The sequence below is a fragment of the Lipotes vexillifer genome, unplaced genomic scaffold, assembly GCF_000442215.2.
Source record: "Lipotes vexillifer unplaced genomic scaffold, Lipotes_vexillifer_v1.1 scaffold1086, whole genome shotgun sequence".
Lineage (NCBI taxonomy): Eukaryota > Metazoa > Chordata > Mammalia > Artiodactyla > Lipotidae > Lipotes > Lipotes vexillifer.
The window spans coordinates 967492-990218 of NW_006771242.1; the positions used below are offsets into that span (position 1 = coordinate 967492).

General features: G+C 39.8%; 1 protein-coding gene across 1 annotated transcript in view; it reads right to left on the minus strand.

Annotated features, from left to right (window-relative positions):
• POLA1 (DNA polymerase alpha 1, catalytic subunit) overlaps positions 1 to 22727 on the minus strand; it is a 308279-nt gene that overhangs the window by 96766 nt on the left and 188786 nt on the right. The window contains exon 35 of the mRNA XM_007446575.1: positions 5995 to 6111. Coding sequence (XP_007446637.1) covers positions 5995 to 6111 — 117 coding nt within the window. The remainder of the gene's footprint in view (positions 1 to 5994; positions 6112 to 22727) is intronic.

Consider the following 22727-nt stretch of genomic DNA (forward strand, 5'->3'; position numbering starts at 1 on the left):
TGGCTTGAAGGAGCTTGTGCAGTCACCTTGGACCACACTGTGACCTTGAGGGTGGAAGCCCGGCACTGCTGATGACACTGTTGAGCCATATCTATAGCAATCCACACCTGGCTTTCTGTCACACGATAAAAAATTTCATGTTTCTTAGGTAGTGAATTAAATGTCTATTCTGTTTAAGCCACTGTTACTTTTGGTCTCCATTTTCCTCAGCTCAGTACATTTCCTATCTGTTATGAGTTGAATTATGTCCCTAAAAAGATATATTGAGGTCCTCACCCCCAGCACCTGTGAATGTGACCTTATTTGGAAATAGGTCTTGGCAGAGAAAATCAAGTTAAGGTGAGGTCATACTGGATTACAGTGGGCCCTAATCCAGTATGACTGGTGTCCTTATAAGAAGAAAAGAGACACACTGGGAGGAGGCCATGTGACTGTGGTAGCAGAGACTGCAGTGACGTATTTAAGGCAAAAGAACGCCAGGGATCACCAGAAGCTAGAAGAGGCAAGGAATGATTTTCCCCTACAGCTTTCAGAGGGAGAGTTCCCTACGGTGCCTGTATATCAGACTTCTAGCTGGCTTCCAGAACCATGAAACAGGAAATTTCTGTTGTTTTAAGCCACTCAGTTTGAGGTACTTCATTACAGCAGCCCTAGGAAACTAATATAGTACTAATGGAGTCTTACATTACGTAAAAATAAACCACTTGGGACTCAGAAAACCTGATAAGGCGTGGCTTAGCAATTGTATGTGTCGAGAAATTATTATCTGTTTGAGCACATGAAAACCTCAAAATGAATCAATGCTGTGAATATGGATACCAAGAAAGTTAATGCAACCCTAAAAAGACTTCAAAGAAATGTACTACCTAGAAAAGTTGGCAGTGGCAGGTTTATTCTGCTCCATACAAGTGCTACTGAGAGCTCACCAAGTGCTGCATGCAACTTTTCTGAAAGCAAAGCACTAAAGAAATGACTGAAGACCTAGGAATACTTGGCCTAGCAGGGGAAAGCTTAGGAAAGGACAGCTACCTTCAAATATCTAAAAGGTTCTCAGAAAACAGGCAGAGAGTAGGTGCTTACTGAAGGCAAGAACAGAGGAAGGATCAGTCTAGCTTTGTGTAGTACCATTCAACTGAACTAGGACCAACAAGGGAGGCACAGGACACAAATTTAGGCCAAATGTAAGACCTATCTAGCTAATGAAAATAAAATAAACTTTAAAAGTACATTGAATGAAGCAACCCAAGGGTCCATCAACGGATAAATGGATGAATATATTGTGGTATATCTATTCAATGGACTATCATTTGGCCGTAAAAAGGAATGAAGCACTGCCACAGGTTACAACATGGATGAACCTCAGAAACAAAGCCAGACACACAATGTCACATGCTGTATGGTTCCATTTATATAAAATATCCAATCTAGGTAAATCCATAGAGACAGAAAGCAGATTAGTGGTTTCCAGGGGCTGAAAGAAGGGGAGGAATGGGGCGTGACTGCTTAATAGGTACAGGGTTTTCTTTCTGGAAAATGAAAATGTTTTGGAACTAGATAGAGGTAGTGATCACACAACACTGTGAATGCAGCAATACTAAGTGTCACTGCATTATTCACTTTAAGATGGTTAATTTTGTCATGTGAATTTCACCTCGATACTTTTTTAAAAAATGAAAAAAAGTATATTGAAAAGGAAGGCTAGCATCTGCTCAGGGTAAGCAAATCTGCATGTAGAATCTAGCAAACTCTGCATCAGAAAACAAGCACAGGAAAATCAGAGCAGAGAACTCCAAAAGGCCCTTCGTGGTAAAAACCCGTCATCTACTGGAGGGTAACCCATGACTAGATACAGATGTTTAAGACTTTCCATCATAGTCCCAAAGTTCTCTTCCTGTACAGCTTATGATTACTGCCTTAAGAGACCACAACTATCTTCATGTTTTTAACTTATGCAGAAACAAGACACTGTTCCACGTAGCCTGGCAACATTTGCACTGTCTCTAACCTACTTTTTAAATCAATAATCCGTCAGCCACAGCCATTTTGAAATTGCAACACACAATGATCACAAGTTCAGTATTTCCCTTCTCCCTTGAAGACCACGGTCCTATATGGTACCGATGTTCCGTTACAAAAGATTTTAACAATTTTACAACTGAGGATAATGTGAGAAACACTAGGGGTGTCCCACAGTAGGACTAGAAGTCATTTCAGTGCCTTCCTCATGAGGCGTCTTCAAGAAATTCTGTCGAACAAAGTAAACTCCACCACAGGGCTCCTGCCCCTGACAGCATCACAAGTAAATGTTTTCTTATCAAGTATGGATTCAAGTATGGATGGCAACGTTAGTGAGGAAAAGTTTAACTTGGTTTGAAATCTTACTTCTGTTAAGGAAAAACCAAAACAAACAAACTAATGCTTTATTTTTGGTGAATTACATAATACAGGATCCCCTGGGGGTTCAGCTCACAGCCATACAGACTTGGCCACCTTAAGAAGTAAAAAACCACATCCTTAAAATAAATATATATTAAGATAATTATTCTCTAACTTGGATAAGTCTTGTCTCTATCATCAGTGTGAAAAAGGGTTCTATTCACTTAGGAACTTACACATATATTGGAGTTTTCATTCCTGTATTTATCTGCACTTCCTATGTGCAGAGGATGCCAGAGAGTATATTCCTAATAATCAGCAATTTGTATGCTGTTAAATTGCCATGAACCTGAAAAAACTTAACTGATTTTTTTTTTTAAGGTATCTGAGAAGAGAGACATGTCTAAAACCCTGAGAACAAAACCGTCCCAGCTTTCTTTCTTGTAACACTGGCAAGAGGAGCCAAAAAAAGAGCCAGCTCTCATACCCCAAGTCAATTCTGTAAAGTACTCAAGCCAACTGCAACTCAGGGCTAAATGAGAGATTTATCATGTGAGGATGAGACTGGCACAGTAAGAGGCAAGTACTTTACCATCAAACTTGACAACATATTTAAAGTCCCCACTAGTCAAACATCAGGAAAGTCTGGTGATTTTGTCCATATGGATATTCACAAATGCCTATTTCTGCCCACAGACATCAATTTCATATAATCCATGTAATGCTGAACTATTTTTACAAATAAGAAAATGTCCTGTTCGTTGCTATGTCCCTAGTCCCTAGCAAAGTGCCTAGGATATAGTAGGGGTTTAATAAACTATTATTAAATGAAAGTAACGTATGACTGAGACACAGCAACCCAGAACTTAAGACCCAGTTGAGCATAATCCTGCAAAATAGACCCTATGGAAAACGCTGTGGTAATTACAATGATCCTGTCCATCGCACTACTGATTTTGGAGCTACCTTGGAACTATCTCTAAAAAGATGCAGCTTTTTCCTCCTACTAGGAAAGCCCAGGAACATCATAAATAGAATTAAGAGACTCCCCATTCATTACTAGCAACTGAAAATGGACTGCAAAAGAGTGGGCTGAGTCCCACTGTCAAGGTCCCCGTGAGGAATGGTGAAGAGCAGTATCACCAACCAGGATGCTCTGAACCTCCAGTTATTCCAGACGGTCACGTTCTGAGCAGCAACATGGCCTGAGCAGCTAAGCTAGGAAAGCTTTTCCCTGGGAAGAGTAGTTGATAACCTTGGTAAATGCCTGCCTAACATGCTCCCATCTTGAGGACAAGAAAATGAAGGGAAAAAAATACTTCAAAATGCATGTGTTCGTTCACTCATTTTTAAAAGGGTCATAAATAATAAAAGATAACCTGATGTATTAAAGCACTACCAGTAACATCATCAACATTTACTGGAAAGTTACCTACCTACTAGCTGTACACTTTCCTTTCACTTTCTCTCACCAGGAATGGAATCCTAAGACCGGCTGACCTTCTAAAAAGTAATTCAGTTTTCACTGAACTTGACTTGATGAGCTAGATGCTTAAAAAGTCTCAAAGGCAGCATCGGTTCATGCAGCAAGGTGATTCCCCTGGAGTCTATAACTGGATTGATGAGTCACACTAAATATATATACTTTTGCTTTCTTTTCGCACCTGTTGATGCAAATCTTAGGATGAGACTGACGTAAAAAGAATTCGCTATAACAGCTAATTCTCACTTATGTGTTCCATATTTTTTAAAAAATCTACATCCGGGCTTCCCTGGTGGCGCAGTGGTTGAGAGTCCGCCTGCTGATGCAGGGGACACGGGTTCGTGCCCCGGTCCGGGAGGATCCCACGTGCCGCGGAGCGGCTGGGCCCGTGAGCCACGGCCGCTGAGCCTGCGCGTACGGAGCCTGTGCTCTGCAACGGGAGAGGCCACAGCAGTGAGAGGCCCGCATACCGAAAATAAATAAACAAAACCTCTTAAAAAAAAAAAAATCTACATCCTACTTTGCTAATTATCAAAGATATACTAAATAAGGCAAGGAACATTTTTACCTATCAAATTAGTTAAAAATAAATTAATGATAATGCCCAAATGCTGCAAAGGCAGAGGTAAAACTGGTACTTAAGTTGAGATAATCCATTAAGAAAGTAATGTGGCAACATGAATCATGTCCACATTGTATCTATGCACTTAGATATGTACTGCTGATAAGAAATATTTGAAATAATAAATAATTTAAGCAGGAAAACATTCATCGCAATTTTCTAGTAAAGGGATAGTGAAATTGCCTAAAATGTCCAATGAGAGGAATGGTTAAATTTGTGTTTAAAAGTTTTGGTACTGAAAATTAACTAGCAACAGAGACAGATGCTCAGAAGAAGACAAACATGATACAAAAGCGTATCTTCATTATGACTGAAACCACATAAAAAATACATATGGATATGCAAAAGAACAAGGGTATACACAACAATGGTGGTAGCCCTTTGTAGTTCTTGACTTCTTGTTAAATTTTGTGAAATGATATATTATCTTAAAATTAAAATAAAAACCCATGAGAACTTTAAAATATTTTTCTAAAACTAGCCTGTGTATCAACCCTTTTCAGTGAAAAGATCTGAAGATAAAATCTGGTTGTAAAACTGGCCTATGGGTTAAAAAGTAAGTAAATAACAAGTTCCCTATTCTTACTCTCTTCTCCCCCAGATCCTTACAAATCCTTGGACCAGATAAATTTGGAAAGTGAGGCATATTACAGTCCTGTATTGGTGAGGCAGACTTCACATTATCATTTTACAGGCTCTAGGACAATCTACAATAAGTCCTGTTTAACCTTGGCTAGCCCAGAGTTGGCTAGAAATACTTGATCACAAAACCCTCCTTGCCTGGAAGACCTTCAAACATTTCTCTCCGCACAGTTTGGGAAATGCTGCTTGGGTCCATGATGCTCAGAGGGGGCGACAGAGGGAAGGCATCTTAATTACGAGTAAGGTGCTTCCAGACTATGTGCTCCCCAGATGGGAGTCACCAACGAGAGACTGCCTTATCCCTCAGGTGTATGTACTAAGGATGAGAAAACGCTTGAGAACTACTCCTCTGTGCTGCTACTTAGAAACAATGGAATCCCAAACAAATCAAATAAGCCCTTTATGGTATAGGTTTGGGAGGGTTTCTGGCCCCTGCAAAAAGGGTTCTGATCTAGTCCAAAGGTAACAGCAGTTTCTACAAAGGAAAGTTATCTATTCTCTGTAATTAAGAAGTGGCAACCAAAGATATGAGTAACCCATATGGGAACTAGTCAGCTTCTCTTTTAGATATAAATATATACTGTTCATGATGTGAAAAATAAAGCATGTATCTTTTTGAAGTCTGGATATTTTCTTAAATACATGTGTGCAGGGTGTCACCACAGGGCATATACCAAATATCGACTTCCCAGAGCTAAGGGAGGAGCAAGCTCCCCCAACACACACAGACACACACACACACGCAAACACACACAGACACACACACACACACAGACACACACACACACAGACACACACACACAGACACACACACACAGACACACAGACACACACACACACACACACTTCTTGAGCATGATACGACCGTCACCTCTGGTCGAAGTGTAGCTTTCATGCAGACTTGGCAAAGAGGTCCATTTCGGGAGAACTGAAGGGGAAGGTGCCGAGTTCGATTTCGACATGTTGGCTCCTCACAAATCAACCAGCCCTGGAGAGACAAAGGATGCTTCAGTGCTATCACCGCCATCAACTAATACAAATAAAAACCATATCGTGATCAAGATAGACTCATTGTGATCAAGGTAGACTCATTTCATTCAAACCCTCCTTAGAGATTCTGAAATAGCTCTCTACCCTTCTTTCCTGACCTGTTAATTTGATCTATGCCCCAAACATAAAAGTTAGGAAACTCATAAAGTTAAAAAAAAAGAAAAAAATCACATGAGACGTTATTTTCTTTACTTAAAAGAAATCCCCAACCCCACCGAATACATCAAAACCTCCAAATAAAAACTCGTATGATTACATGCAGAATGTAAACTGATGGGTTTACAGGAAATTACAATCTAAATAGGAAAGCAAGGTCTAAAAGCTTTACACAAAGCCTAAAAGCAATTCACTATGGGCTGGCTTTAAGAACCAAGTTGTTCGGTACCAACTAAAACAACACAGAGAAGGGAGGGACTCATGTAGCTTCTACTTATCTGAGACATATAAACTACTACCATACCAAAATACCCTGAACTAGAAAAGAGAATCAGTGGTTCTGAGTCATAGGCAACTGTCTGTTCCAATTCCTAGGGCCTATTACCACATTTTCTTGATTTGAGGACATGGTTTTATTCACATTTTAATGTTTCTGAAACTCAGACACCTTTGCAAATGACATGTATTTATGTTTCCTCCAAAAAAGCTGTTAAGAGTGCAGCTCACAATCGATGGCCCCTCAGAATTAAAGACACAAGATACTTTGCTTTAGCCTGTTCTAGGTATGGGGGAGACAGAGGGATTGTGGGGCTGACAGCAGCAGCTGGTAATACATTTTAAATGTAGCCTATAAAACTAAACATGAGACTAGTTTTTTCTTGAAGTATCAACTTAGGCATATTAATAAAGGAAACAGTAGCATTCAAGGAAACCATGTATGAAAAATGCAGGACTGAACCACCCCTTCATCATTCATTTGGGTTTGTGACACTATTTGCTACCTGAGGCTTTACACACTTGCGAATATCTATCAGTTAATATTCACAACCATAGCTGTAATTCATTCAATTCTCAACAAAAAATTTTAAAAAGCAAGCAGACAGGTCAATTACCATGTTTTGAGACAATAAAGTATTAAGTACCAGAATACAACCCAGAAGTTCAAATTATTTTTTAATTTTTAAAATATAATGTTCAAAAGCTACAGTTCTTTTCAGATGTTTTTGAAACTTGATTCCATCAATTTACGACAACTTCATGACTCACCAGGTGAGCTGCCAACCAGGGAGATGCTAAATTGTCACCTCACCTGTTTCTAAAGCAAACACCCAACTCTATCTCTGACAGAGTTACTAACTAAATGTCCTTTCAAATCATATAGAAAACAGATAATATAATTTGTCTAGACTTCCTACCAGTTATAATTAACATTAAAGAGGTCTTTTCTTCTTTGTCACCTCTCTATTCAGTACTTATTTGGGTTTGTTTGTACTTACTATCTGTTAATCTCCCTTTACAAATGACAACAATAACTAGTGCTATTATGCATGGAAATTAAACATGCTGATAACTGTGTGAAGGGAACTGGGGCTGAAAAAAAAATATTAGAAGCCTGTAACTCTTTATGCCTCTTGTTTTATTTTGATAATTAAGCTTTTGGTCTTGGCGTATTTTAAATAAAACTCTTCTATGGGGGAAAGAGGCCCTAATCATATTCAATATATGCTTTGCTTCCATTCAGTTTTCTCAAGTACATTTGGTTAACCCTTTGTTCCCCCAGCAAATACTGACTGACTGTGCTAAATATACCTTTCAAGGAACATTTGAGCTGTTAAAAATAAATATGCCAGGACTTTGAAAATATTCCACGATGGCGCAAATCTTACAAGATCTCACAGTGCATTTTGCCTCTCATGGGTGATAAAAACAAGGCAAAAGAAAATACTAACGTTGTATAAATTCCCTTTGAATTACCACTCACAAGGACAAAATTAAACTTATTTTCATTTCCAATTTGGGAAATAACATGCCGCCCAAAGGTACACTGCCAAGTCAGTGGAAGGAAAAAAAATTTAATAATGTGTAGTTCTTTGGAAGTCCAACCTATAAAAATGTTTGGCTTTTAATAAAAAACCCCAGAACCACTCTAAGGATGTCTGCCATCCAAATATGTCATTTTATTATGCAATGCCACATATAAATACCAAATTGTCATAACCGAGAGTAATACGGTCATTAAGTTTTCCGATGGCTACATTAACCACGTTTATAAGTAGAGGGTTCAAAAGAGGTGACTGCTGGCCTGTCCAATAGCACAACAAACCTTTACCAAAACACGCAAAACTCTATCACCTGTTGCTTTAGTCTCAGCATCACTAATTCCTTGAAATCACTGTGTATGAAATTGTGTCAAATGCTGATTGGTTCTGATTGCTAAATTATATTTCTGAGGCCTCAACGAAAATGGTTTCTGTCTGCACATGCTAAAAAGGGATCGATTTCCACTTGTAACTGAGGTGTTCTTGGTAGCTGCACCTTAAACACAAACTGCTATTCATTTGTGCACATCTGTATTTCGAGAAGGATGCACACACAGAAATCACCCACACCCGGAAATGTGGTGCATAGGAGGCATTCAAAAATATCTTTTGAAGAAAATAAATGAATAAAACAGAAGCAATAAAATAAAAATGCACAGGAGCAGATTTATGGAAAACAAGGAAAGGGTCTAAAATTCACAGGAGAAAAAAACTTCACAGTAGTTTTCATACTGTTGAATCAAATATATGATGGGTCTTTCTCCCATTTCCAATCAGTTACCAAATCTGTCCACTGGCCTTATAGTCCCATTATCACCAACCTCACTCAAGCCCGGACCTCTAAACTGAACTACTGTGATAGCTCATGCCTGGTTTCCCTGACTCCATGCTCTCCCACATCCAATGCACAGACTTGCCAAGTGTAGCTTCCCAAGGCCTCTCCACTCCCATCCCCCAATGGTATACCTTCCATAGAGGATAAGAACACATGCTTTGGTCCCATTCCTCCTTTCTCATCATTCTCTTACGCCAGCTCTTTGCCCCACAGCGTTGGTTTTCTCACTGTCCTCACCACTTTTTGCCTGTGGCCAACTCCTTGTCTCTGCTCATGCTGTATAACCTCTGTCGAAAATGCCCATTCCTTGAGCATCACTTCTATTCCTCTCCCGTAAAATTTTCCCAGCCCTCAGGAACTTGTCCCTCTAGCCCAGCTGCCACTGAGCACACTCTGCTTTGCACTCTCCTGGAAACATCTTATTTTACCTCCCTAACTGGATGGTCAGGCCCTCAGGGAATGACCCACTTTGGATCTGGTAGTGTCCCACCCAATATCAAGCACAAGCATTCACACTCAATCAAGAAAACCGAGCTGAGGTTATGAAAAGGTTATGCACTTGAGTGTGGTCTCTCCCCTCCCATTTATTAATAGGTAATTTTGTATAAAGTTGCCAAACCTCTCTCTAAGCCTCAGTTTCCTCGTCTATAAAACAGGAGGTAATAATATTTACCCTATTAGAGCTGTTTACCCTATTAGAGTTGTTATAAGAAAGCCCGAACAAATGTTCAGTAAATGTCAAATACTGTTATTATCCTCCATATGCCTCCGGTACTGGGGAATGTCAGTGCTGTACTTACAGCTGACAATGCATTATTCAAAATGCACTATTCTAACCAGGAAAGAGCCTGGTCAGTTTCTGCCTGGTGTTATCCCAAAATGGAGAACTTAGGGATAACCCGTAAGATTAGGTGGAGCTGTTTCTCAATTTGATTGCAAAACAGTACAACTATGCAGAAGTGCTTTATTTGGGGATTTACAGAGATTTTCAAGAGACAACACAACACAGTACTGCAGTGACGTATGATTTAAACTGTAATGGCTCTCCAGGAGTGCGGTGACAGGGTTACAGGGCGAGGTCTGCCAGCATGCGTGCTGTTACAGAGTTCATCATATCATTACTATTTTTCTATAATGGCCATTAACTGCTCCTCTCCCCAAACTACATGCACTTTGAGAATACCAGACACTCTTTTCACCCAAAACCATTTATAAATGTTCTGGGGTTCCCGTGCAGTCACATTTTTCTGTCACAGAATTATCCCCAGTGTAAAACAGGTCTTCTTATAGACAGTGCACAGTATGGGCCCACAGCTGCTTTTGAAGAATGACATGCTGTGATTTGGGATTTCCAGAAATATCAAAAAACCAATTGCTTTCTGACCCACATTTGCACCCAAAACTGGGAGAAACTTTTCCTAAGATCTCCAGGGGAAGTTTTAACAGGAACATAATTTTGCTTTTAAAGTTAAATCTTCTACACTGCAGCACGCTGGCATGTCAAAGAGTGATTATTAAGTCTCAGAGAGATGCCAGGGTAGGAGACGAAAGAGCAAACCAGGAAAGATACACACATAAACTAGCTATTCACCAAAGTTAATACAAAAATATTTTTAACAAAATTATCAAACAAAACAAGTGGAAAGTGCCCCGTAGGTCAATGTAAGAATTTTAAATATTATTAAAATTGATTTTTAAAGTAAGACATCTCTTTAAGTGAACAGTCACATGTCATTTCATCCAAGTTATTTGAAACTTATCGATCTTATCATCTGTGCAAGGACCAGACTCTGCCATCAGTTTGCTGAAAAGATAATGGAGCACTCCCAAACTGATTTGATAGGTTAGATGCAAACAGTGGTCCTCATTTAGACACAGAGAATAGCACTACAAGTGGAAAAATTCCAACCTCAGCAATTGTATATTACAGGATAAATTAGCAAGTTGTTCTGCTTTGCCTCGCATCAAATTCAATACCCTAGCCTTGTTATTTTAATTTGCAATCAGAAGCTGAGCATCAGAAGATGTACCTGAGGTACATTAAAGAGCCCCATGCAAGCCATCTTCTCCTGCTATACTGTGAGCAGAGAAAGCCAACAATTACCAGCAATTTTATTTTACCACTGTAGGACAATACTAGAACAGTTAAAACTGTCTCCGTACAAGCAACCAGGGAAAATATACTTGACATGACTTTATACGGAAAATTACATTTTGGGGGAAAAAGTTCAATGGAGGACATGTATCTTTCTGTATGGGCAGCTAAAATCTCTCCTAGTATATTCAAGCCTATTCTATAAAATACTCTCCCTATTCATCCAACTCAAAAGCAAGCTACATTCTTAGGCTGTAATAGGTCACAACTAAGTACACAGTACCTTGCTTCAGGAATAATTTTGCTTTGTCTGTCAATTGTCAACAAAGCACAAAGAGCTCATGCAACCCAGCCATGTACTGTGGATGACAGAGATCTAACAAAATACAAATAGTAAGAATACAAGATTTCTGAGCCGCCCTGCTTTCACTTTACACGAGGAACTGAAAGCATTTTCCTCTCCACATTCCATTAATCTCTATTGTATTACAAATCTTTTCATAAAAGACTCTTTTTTCCCCCTATGTGAAGCTACAAGTGACTTAGGGATGTAATATTCCAACCATGATGAATGTCCGACTTTCCAACATGAATGGTTATAAATGGATGTGTCAGTTAAGGCATATAGTCATTTCAACAAGGAAAAAAGAAAGAATCAAATGGAATGAGATGGAAAAATGGCTACTCTTGATGCTCACATTAATATTTTAGTGATGAGGCCTCTAAGAAAAATTGTTCATTACTTCCAACACGGCTCCGGCCTCTCAACTCCTCGCTCTTGAAAAAACATCACCTTAGGTATGTACACATACTAACAAATAAACTTCAAAAGTTAACTCAAGGCTTAGTTTCATCAATATGTACACAGAAAAAAAGACTGGAAGGAAATACTCTAAAAAGCCATCCGTGGTTATCTCTAGGTAGTTTCTTCTGTTTCTGTATTTTGTAAAATTTCTACAAGTGTATATTGTTTTTTAATCAGAAAACTGTTATTAAATGGGGGGTGGGGGAAGAGACAGTTTTGCCAAGAGTGTTCAATATAAGTGAATTACTAACACATCTGAAAAATATTTTGAGCTTTAACATGTGTTTGGTTGTTTCCAAAATGATTTTTCAGAGAATGGGCTTATGGGAAAAAAAGGCACATAAAAACATTTTCTTAAAAATTTTTTTTTACTCTCAGAAATTTCAAGAATAGGTTGATTTAAGCACATGAGCAGTTTCCAAATAGAAAGTGGCAGGGCATGCATTATTAGTATTACAATCATATATGAAATTAAGCTACTCACTAAACTGCACACAGCCTTCTATGGAATATGATTTGATCGCCAAGGGTAGGTAATAAATCAGTTTTAAAGAGAGGTGCTTTGTTCCTCAGGCCTCTTCCCCTGTCTTTATTCAGTGTACGAATGGATCAGCTTAGATGTCCAGGGTAGGGATCAAATAAAAAATTCAATCAGGAGGGCATGCCTAGAAACTTATTACTAGCAGTTTCTTTTCTTTGCTCAAGTCTAGCTAAAAGTAATTTTTATTGTTCGTTTGTTTCCAGGCTATTTATTGGCATGGTTTAATATGATATACCTTTGGGTACTGAACAACAAATGTTCAAACTGAACTATCTATGCAGTTGCCTCAAAGGGCATCTTAAAATCAGAATGGACTTCAAACCATCACCAGGCAGTGTTTGTTCATTTAACTTTAATTATTTTCTCCTTGAGAATGGTACTAATGAAACTGAATATCTTTCATGGTTTCGAAGGACCGTCTGAATAGTCTGTAAACAGAACTAAGGGTAGACGAGAGATCTGGCTGAGCCAGGGGGTTGCTAGGTGATGTAGAATGTAAACCCACAAACTTGTTAAGGTTTGCTTTGCTTTCATGCCACTTTCACACACTCTCAAAAGTTTTGAGAATTGATTTTTCAGGTGGCCATTAAAAAAAAAAAGAAGAGAACCCCCCCCCCCCGAAATACAACCCCAAATGCTCTGCCAGATTCGGAAGAGTTGAAATCCATCTGACCTTTGGCTGTAACCTGGGAAACTTTTGCTTTTACATAAATGTAGGATCGTGTATTTTATGAACGCCATCACCAAAGAAGCAAATCCACAAAAGTGGATTTGCAAATTTCAAAACGACATGTCTAATCTTTTCTTATTCAACTTGGAATAAAATAAAGATTTCTTTCCAGAAAAAAAAAACTGTGACCACAGCTTAGAGGGATTTGGGGCACAAAACCCACAACCCCATGGCAAATACCTCAGCACAGATTACCGTCGTGAGAGACCTCTTGGTTTAGCCCCTGGCGGCTCTCTTCTGGCCTATACACCAGGTCTCACTGCCTGTAAGGCTTCTCCCTGCCGCCCCCTCCCCCAAGCTCCTTTTTAAGTAGCTGATCAGAGATTGTCCAGTAAGAGCACTTTATTAGATCATCAGGCAGAGGGGTTCAGAAGTACTGAGAGCAATGGGCTCAAATGCGGCACATCAGTTTTAATAGACCAGGGGCTACTAGTAAACTGCAGATACTGCTGAGAACTTTCCATGCACTGAACTCTTGAAAAAGCACCGTCTCTCCAGCTTAAATGCAGCTGCCTCTTTCAATGCCGCAAATGGGTAAATTTGACAAAAAAGCCACCATTAAGACTACATGAAAGGCTCAAGACAACATCCTTTCAATGCTTTGTACTTCAGTAATCAGATGTACTTACTCACCCCCTCCCCCAAACCCGATCAAGAACTATTTCTGAATGGTAGGAAATAATTCCACTTTGTACATCTTTTAGTTAATCAAGACTTTCTATTCAGCAATTTGACCTTTTGTTCAAAACAGGATTATCAGTTTTTTCGCCAGTTACCAAGGGCGACTCGCATGGTGAACATAATTGCAATAATTTGCAAAACACCATGGCAACCCACATTACAACTAGGTAAATACTGGGCTTTTGTGCTACATTGTTATTTTCAGAGATGCTGAAGTCAAAGAACGAATGACAAATGAACACAAAATTTATATTTGCTTTGTCTCAAAAGAGAAGAAAATTGATAACAAGAATTGGGGGGAAACGGACTACAGCTGTAATTTCTAACTTGATTAATTAGGATGGTAACAGTCCTTAACAGTATATTCAACAAACAGCCCTGACTTCTTCTCTCCACCCACCTCTCTCTATACCACTACCAGTATCCACCCCCATCCCAGACAAATTTTTTCAGCTTGGAGAACAAACATCCCCCATTTGCTCTTTTCTTCAACTTAATGGAATCCTTAATTGCAGAATATTGTTCTCCTGCTCTTCCCGGCAATGAAAACGGAGAGAAGGAAGGAGAGTGCCAGGGCAGACAGGGAGCTACAGTCATTTTTTTCCTGCCTCTTTTGGACACCCCAGGCCCAATGATGAGACGGCATTTTTCTGGTATCAGCAGCTGTTTCGTAGCAGACAATAAAGTAAAAACTATTTAGCTTTGCAGAAAAGCCACTTCTCTCCTCTTGGCAATACAAGGTAAGTCTACATGGCGAGATGAAGTTTCATAATTTAAATGCCAGAACGTAAGATGAGAAAATAATGATAATAAAAAAAATACATTTTTCCTGTAAAGAAATTATTAACTGTGGTTCTGTCCAAAAAGCTGTTGAAATGCATGTGTTTGCTATCTGGGGAAGATGTTTGACAATACCACCCATGTGCTGAAAGCCACTTTATTATACCCAGAGAGCCCAATTCACAAAACAATTTAAAACAGAAACTCAGTACTCAGAAATTAACACAGAAATCAAAATCATATTCTTTGTAAACATGGTCTGGAAAATAGTATTATCATCCTTTCCGTAATAAATGTGACGATTAGGAAAGTTATATCAGAATTGTTTTACTTGGGTATGAAAGGCAGGTTCTACTTTATAGTAAAGGAGCAGTTTTTCCTAAGAGGCACAAATTCTGCTGTAACACCTAGCTTTTTGGAAATTATCAAAATTGACTTTCCCATGTAAAATATAATGTTTGGGAACGAGAAAAGAAAAATACACAGAAAGGGTTTACAGAAGTTATACAGCCGAGATCGCGAAAAACAAGAAGCACCAGATGCACTCTCAACACAGCCCAGCCTGCTTTCCTCCATCTGCTTATTACAAGGCAGAGCAAAAGCAGTCTCTCAAATGATCTGCATATTCAGTCCTCCTAACTTTTGAAAAATCAAATGAACGTGATACTGTAATGGGTCCATTCTTATTTTGTCAGGTCTGAAAACTCCCAGATAGATTTATAAGATTCAGCTTAGAGAGATCACAATATAACATTCTTCAGAATATGCCTCTGAAATTACAGATACTGTGATTTCTCCTGAGAAGTAAAAATCGAAAGAATGTGACACGTTAACTCCTTCTCAAGTCAGTGACAACCTCTTTATACTTGGAAAATATATTTTATTTTCTGGCTTAGTTCATTCTGAATTTACCATACCTATATTAAGTGCATTCCTACCTAAAGCCCAAATGTTAAGAGGAAATGGATTCTTCAATGCCAAATGATAAAGGGTTCAACAAGCTGTATTTTTTGATCAAATAGACTTGACGACAGATCATAAAGTGGGCCTAAAATCGTCATGACACTTGAACTTCTTTAAGAAACCCTATTTATAAATGAAATATTATAGACTCTATCTGGAATTTCTTCACTTATAATATTTTACTTAGTATACTTGTTCCCTCCTGTCCCAACCTTTTGTAGCTTCTATGGCTTTTGTGGTTCCCGGGGTTTTTTTTTTCCTTTTCTCCTCTTTTTTTTTTTCTTCTTTTTTCTCAACTGGAAAGGACGCTTCTTGACTTCTATTTGTGAACTGCAACATCCAACCCTCTATAACGCCAATAAATTACCCAAATCAAGAATGGCAAATACCAAGCAGGTAGACTGCATTCCATCTCCAACTCCATCCCCACAGGCGATATAGGATGAAAACTGGTACTCAAAATGAAACCCACCTGCTATCCCTGCCCTGAATCCTGCTTGCTCTAGAATTCTCAACTCTGGCTGCACAGTGGCATCACTAGGGGAACATTACAAACAGATTGCTGGGCGCCACCCCAGAGCTTCTGACTCAGTCGGTCTTGGGGGGGTGCCTGAGAATGTGCATCTCTAACAAGCTCCCAGGAGATACTACTGCTGCTGCTGGTCCCGGGACCACGCTTTGGGAACCACCAGTCTGGGGTACAGAACGGGCATCAGGATTTTAAAAATTTCCCCAAGTGATTCCAATGTGTGGCTCTGGTTGAGATTCACTGTCTGTGTGATTCTCATTCTCTACTGTTCTAAGGGAACTACTCGTTATTATCTTCGGAAGAATCAAGTTTATAAACAGAACTGTACTAAAAAGCTCTGCCCTCTCAACTCTTTCTCCTTCAACGTTTACTCTTTCTTTAGATACTATTGATGTGATTCTCTCTTTTACTCTTTCGAAGTTCTCCATGTGCCGTTAGAATTCTTAGCAAAGCCTCATACTGGACGTAATTCTATTAGAAGAACTGACCAATTCCTACCGGGTTTATAACATGTATGTAGCTTAGTAACATTCTTCCCTTAAACAAACCAATAAACAAACCCTTACTCTAGCACTGACAATACAGTCCCTACGATACGAAGTGTGCTTCACTTAGGAACACAGAATTTTAGGAGTGCTGGTGAAAATTGTGTCTCTGAAAGCAAGTGCAATTCCATTTTTGACTTTGACAAGTAATATGAAATATATCTGAACCCTAAATTTTAAAGTTGGAAGGAACTTTAGAGCTCTAGTCTAATCCTTCACATTCTATCTGAAGAAAATGAGGCCCAGGAAAAAGTAAACTCCTTGTACACTGTCACAGCAATAAGCTGCAGGGCCACCTGGGTCTCTGAACTTCTAGTCCAGCACTCTTTGCTCTCTGTACCTACTCTGCTTAGTACATGAGCCAAGAGCTATACATGGTTCCTGAGTACTTGAAACATGGCTAGTCCAAATTGAGCTGTGCTCTAAGTGTAAAACATACAGCGAATTTCAAAGACTTAGTCCAAAATAGGCAATATAAAGTATCCAATTGATATTTTAAATATTCATTAGATTGAAATAATTTGAATATAATGGGTTAAGTAAAATCTATTACACTACAACTATCTCTCCCCTTGTTTTTAACACTACAAGAAATGTATCATATACACTGTGCTAAATCTTGCTTTTCTCCACTTAAAAGGAGAGGAAATTATACCCTCTAAGCATAGATAGACCATCAATGTTCTTATTAATGGCGGCACAAAATTCTCTTGTATGATTATAATAATTCAATAAATCAGTCCTCTTTTGACCAACAATTAGGTTGTTTTTGGTCTCTTACTATTACCAGTAATGTTGCAAGGAATATTCTTGTACAGTACCTTTGACAACATCTGCAAGTCCTGCATATCTGTAAGGAGAGATACCCAAATTGGAACTGCTGAGTGAAAAGGTATATTCATTTAAAATTTTGAAAGATGTCACCAAGCTGTGGTCCAAATAAGGCGTACCAGCTTCCACACTGACCAACAGTGCATTCGAGTACTCCTTTCCCCGCACCGTTGCTATTGATAGTGCTACCTATTATCTAACTTTTGGATCTCTGTCATTCAGATAGGTGAAAAATGGTATTCGTTTGGACTTCTGAACTTAAGAGTGAGCTTGAACATCTCTACCTATGTTTATAAGCCATTTGCATTTCTTCCTCTGTGAACGGCTTGTTCCTGTCCTTTACCAATTGATTTTTCTACTAGGTTGTTGGTCTTTTTCTCCTTGATTTGCAAGACTGCTTCATATGTGAAGGAAATTCGCCCTTTATTTGCTACGCAGGCAGCTACATTTTCCCTTGTTCATCATTTCTCTTTTGACTTTACGGGGTGTGTCTGTATATGTAACTTCTGCCCTGCAGAAATTTTTATTTTTTAATTTGTAGTCAAATTTATTGATGGTTTTCCTCTTTGGAGTCTGATTTTTGTGTTGTTTCAAAAAGTCTTCCCAACTCCAAGATAATTAAAAATATCCATTACTTTTATAGTTTCATTTTCTAAGTCTAAGTTTTTGAGGCATCTGGAATTTGTTTTAGTGTAGGGAGCAAGGAAGAAATACAACTGTATTTTTTTTTTTCAAGATTGACTACTCCCTACTGATATGAACCACCTCTTTAAGTAATACTAAGTGCAACTTTTAGACATATCTCTGGACTTTCTCTATTGGCTCCATCAACATCAGGAGAGCACCAAAAGACTTTAATTACCCTAAACTCTTAAAATTTTTAATAACCGGCAGGTCATCTTCTTTGTAGGAATTTTCCTGCAACTTTTTTTTAAGGGAGGAAGCTTTAAATTTATGGATTTAACTTAGAACAGAATGATCCTAAACTGTTGAAGAGTCTTAGCCAAGAATAGGATATACTTTTCCATTTACTCAAGTCTTCTTTTAAGACCTTCAGTAGCATTTTAAAGTTTACTTTATATCTATATATATCTCACATTTCTTGTTAACTTTATTACTAGGTATTTAATCTTCTTAGTCATTACTGTAAATGGTATGTAGTTCTTACATTTTATTTTCTGGTTGTTGTTGGTGTAGATCAAAGCTATGATTTTTTAATATTAATTTTTAACTAGTGACTTTACTGACTTTTTTTTTTTTTGGCCGTGCCATGCAGCTTGGGGAATTCTCAGTTCCCTGACCAGGAACTGAACCTGGGCCTCGGCGGTGAAAGCCCGGAATCCCCACCAGGGAACTCCTCCTAAATTCTTTTTGTCTATGTTAGATTTTTGGTTGATTTCATTAGGTTTTCAGGGTTTGCATGGATCTGTAAACAATGATAATTTACCTCTTCCCCTTGCAATTTTTATATACTATTTCTTTTCCTTGTCTAATTACAGTAGCTAATTCTTTGAAAACTTGGTATTTGGCAAACTTTTCTTTGGGCTGCCTCTGGTATCAGATTTCCCAAGAACCTAGGGCTGTGGACCTAAAAACTAAGCCATCAAAGGATCTCTGCAACTGGAAAAAATTATGTTAAAATCACTATAGACCTTTGGCTCAGAAGGCCTAAAATCAACTTTGGCGCTGAATTTAATTTAAACATTTTAAATGTTGACTAAATACTAAAATGGTTCCTTTTATATTAGGGGAATTAGTTCTCTTAAAAGCTCCCTTCCCTAACACAGTCTTCTTAATCAATCACTTCTCCTGTCTCTGCCTCTAGCTAGATGGTGTTAAGGTCTGTTCTAGCAAGAGACTCCTCTAATTCTGTGACATAATTTTTTTTTTTTTTCTTGCGTTATGCGGGCCTCTCACTGTTGTGGCCTCTCCCATTTGCGGAGCACAGGTTCCGGATGCGCAGGCTCAGTGGCCATGGCTCACGGGCCCAGCCGCTCCGCGGCATGTGGGATCCTCCCAGACCGGGGCACGAACCCGTGTCCCCTGCATCGGCAGGCGGACTCTCAACCATTGCGCCACCAGGGAAGCCCCTGTGACATAATTTTAAAAAACAAACATGAGGTTCCCCGTAAGTCTTTATGACTTATCCACAAGTGAGGTTAGGACAATGCACACAAACTCCTATCACAGAAAGTATTTCCTCCTAACTAAATCTCATTACTCCACCATTATTACGTTGGGATTTCATGTTGTTACTGTTTTCTTGCAACTGCTCCCGGCTGGGTAGTAAACCTCAGTGAATATCTAGAGTAGTGGTTCTCAAAGTGGTCCCTGAACCAGCAGCATCAGCATCACTTGGGAACATGTCAGAGAAGCAAATTTTCAGGCCCCACCCTAGACCTAGAATCAGACACTCTTGGGGTGGCATTTAGCAATGTGTGTTTTACTAAGTCCTCAATGGTGTGGCTGTGATAAGTGGGCATGTATTTATACAAATAAGGCTTAATATGTATAAATCATGAGGCTAAATGGCATACTCTATCAAGTTGTAAAACACAGAAGCCAGGCTGAGATAGAGTACTAGCACGATGGAAGAAAGGGGAAAAAAAACTATCCTTAAAAAAATCAGCTGCTGGGCTTCCCTGGTGGCGCAGTGGTTGAGAGTCCGCCTGCCGATGCAGGGGATGCGGGTTCGTGCCCCGGTCCGGGAGGATCCCGCGTGCCGCGGAGCGGCTGGGCCCGTGGGCCGTGGCCACTGAGCCTGCGCGTCCGGAGCCGGTGCTCCGTGACGGGAGAGGCCACAACAGTGAGAGGCCCGCGTACTGCAAAAAAAAAAAAAAAATCAGCTGCTGTGAAAAAAAAATAAAAAAAATCAGCTGCTAATCCTTACATTTGCCCTCTCAAAGCCCAAAATACTCTATGCCCTTCTGAATACTTAGATTACTAAGGATTTGAATATATATATTCCCAGGGCCTACAATTTCTAAACTGCAAGAAGCATAAAGACAAAACCTCTGAAGAAAATACTGTCCACCTTAGCAGCTGTTTTCGTGTGTTACAGAAACAGGTTCAAAGAAAACTTCTTTAGATTCAGCTCCCCAGCTCTCCTGACCTTGGTCTCTGAATCTTCTAACTAGCCCCTGAATCTATTTTCATGTCTCACCCATCTGCAGCAAGCCTGACGTGTCTCACACGGATGCTGAGATGATCTTAGGCAGGCCTGTCCATGCACTACTCCACTGCCCTACTTCTGATTCCATTCTGGAGCTTAGGAGATGCTACTGGGAAAAGATTCTCTTCAGCTCTCCACCTGACGTTTCATATAATAAAACTAACGAATTTGACTTTGCTGCATAAGTACAGTCACTGAATGTTCCTCCAGGAAAGCAGGAAATGGAGCTGGAGTAGGCCATTAATTAACTAAAACCAGAGAAGTCTACCATATCAACTCTCCTTCCCTGGGAACATGCTCAGAAGGCCTTGTATATTAGAAGCCAGCAGAGATATTGACATTTCCACAAGTGGGACTCCAAAGTATCACTGAGGAAGGAAAGCCCTTTGCAACAGAATGGGTTTTTATAAATTTTGCGGCGGAAAGAAGGTCTGAGATACTTCACTAACTGGCCACAAACCAGACACACTGTTACCGATCACACAAAAGCCTCCAGCATCAAGGTAGTCAAATACCTGAGGCATTTTCCATGCCAACATGAAAGGAGGAAGACTCTCCACTCTACTGCTACATTTACTGCATCACAGGAGCATCAATGATCTCAGAAGGATGTGGGTACAGGTACCTGGAGTGGAGATACAGCTTGTTCACGGGTCTGGCAAACTGATTCCCTAAGCAGAAAGGATCTGTCCTTCATCCAGCCCAGCTTCCATCCTGGCTGCCCTCACCAGGAACATCATGACCAAAATAGTATTTGAAGTGACTTTTAAAGAGAAAACACCCCCATCTCCCCCAGCCCCAAGATAGTTGAATTTTTTACACATTTGTATGAATTAAATTTAATATCAAATAATTAAAATGAACACTTTTTAAGGGCAAACAACATGCTGGACCTGTATGTAAAACATCATTTCAATTGTATCTCTGGGGGAATTGATATTTTGATCTGGGAGACCTGGAAAGCAAGACAGCGAGCATGGCTCTAAGTGCTGGAGGCCCAGACATGCCAACATAAAAGATTAAGAGTATTTTGAGGATGGAGGAAAGAAGGGAAGAGGAAGAAGAAACGGAGACACAAGGGCATCCGCAGGCCAGTCCCTCAGCCCCCAAGGGAGAGGATCCTATCATTCAGCTTTGAACCTCCGGGGCCTGAAGTAATGTGTCACACACTGCAGGAGCTGAAGAAATGTTCTTTCAATTTTAAACTGATGCAATTAAACTTTATGATATCAAGGGCAATTTGGACTGGCTGAACACTCTAGCTTCCCTCAGGCTAGGTTGCTGGTGAGAATCCAAAAGCCCTTCCTTTGCAGGAGGCCGATAAAGAAGCCCTGTGGCAAAAGAGCAGGAGCCAACTCAAAGCTCTCCCCTCATCTCACTGCAGGCCCCTTTCACCTGGGGAGCCTCTGGGTGTGCCCCTCTTGGATACCGCAGTAACACCTACCCACCCTCTTCCAAGGGATGATACATCATGTGGGACCAAAGTCTTAAAACTGCCTGAGAACTGCAGACTTGTGAACAAGTGTAATTCCCATGTACATGCATTTAGGTCTTCTTTCCTGACAATATACAGCACAGTGTTGTGGGCTTTTCTTCTTGAAGGCGTATTTAAAATATTTCATCAGAATGCTGCGAAACCATTGCCTTGTGATGAATTCTTAGGGATCCATTTTACTTGGAAAATGGAAAACAGTGCATCTTCTCTATGTCCTTTTCACAACAGACAACTCACTGATGATTACATTAATTAAATCCGAATAGATAACCAAAAGGTAAGTTTTCTCAGTTGACGAAAGATAAGTATCAAGTGAAATTACATTTTTTGAAAAATTACGCTTGAAGGTAAAAAAAAATCCCAGGGCTTCCCTGGTGGCGCAGTGGTTGAGAGTCCGCCTGCCGATGCAGGGGACATGGGTTCGTGCCCTGGTCCGGGAAGATCCCACATGCCGCGGAGCGGCTGGGCCCGTGAGCCATGGCCGCTGAGGCTGCGCGTCCGGAGCCTGTGCTCCGCAAAGGGAGAGGCCATAACAGTGAGAGGCCCGCGTACCGAAAAAATAAATACAGCAAAAAA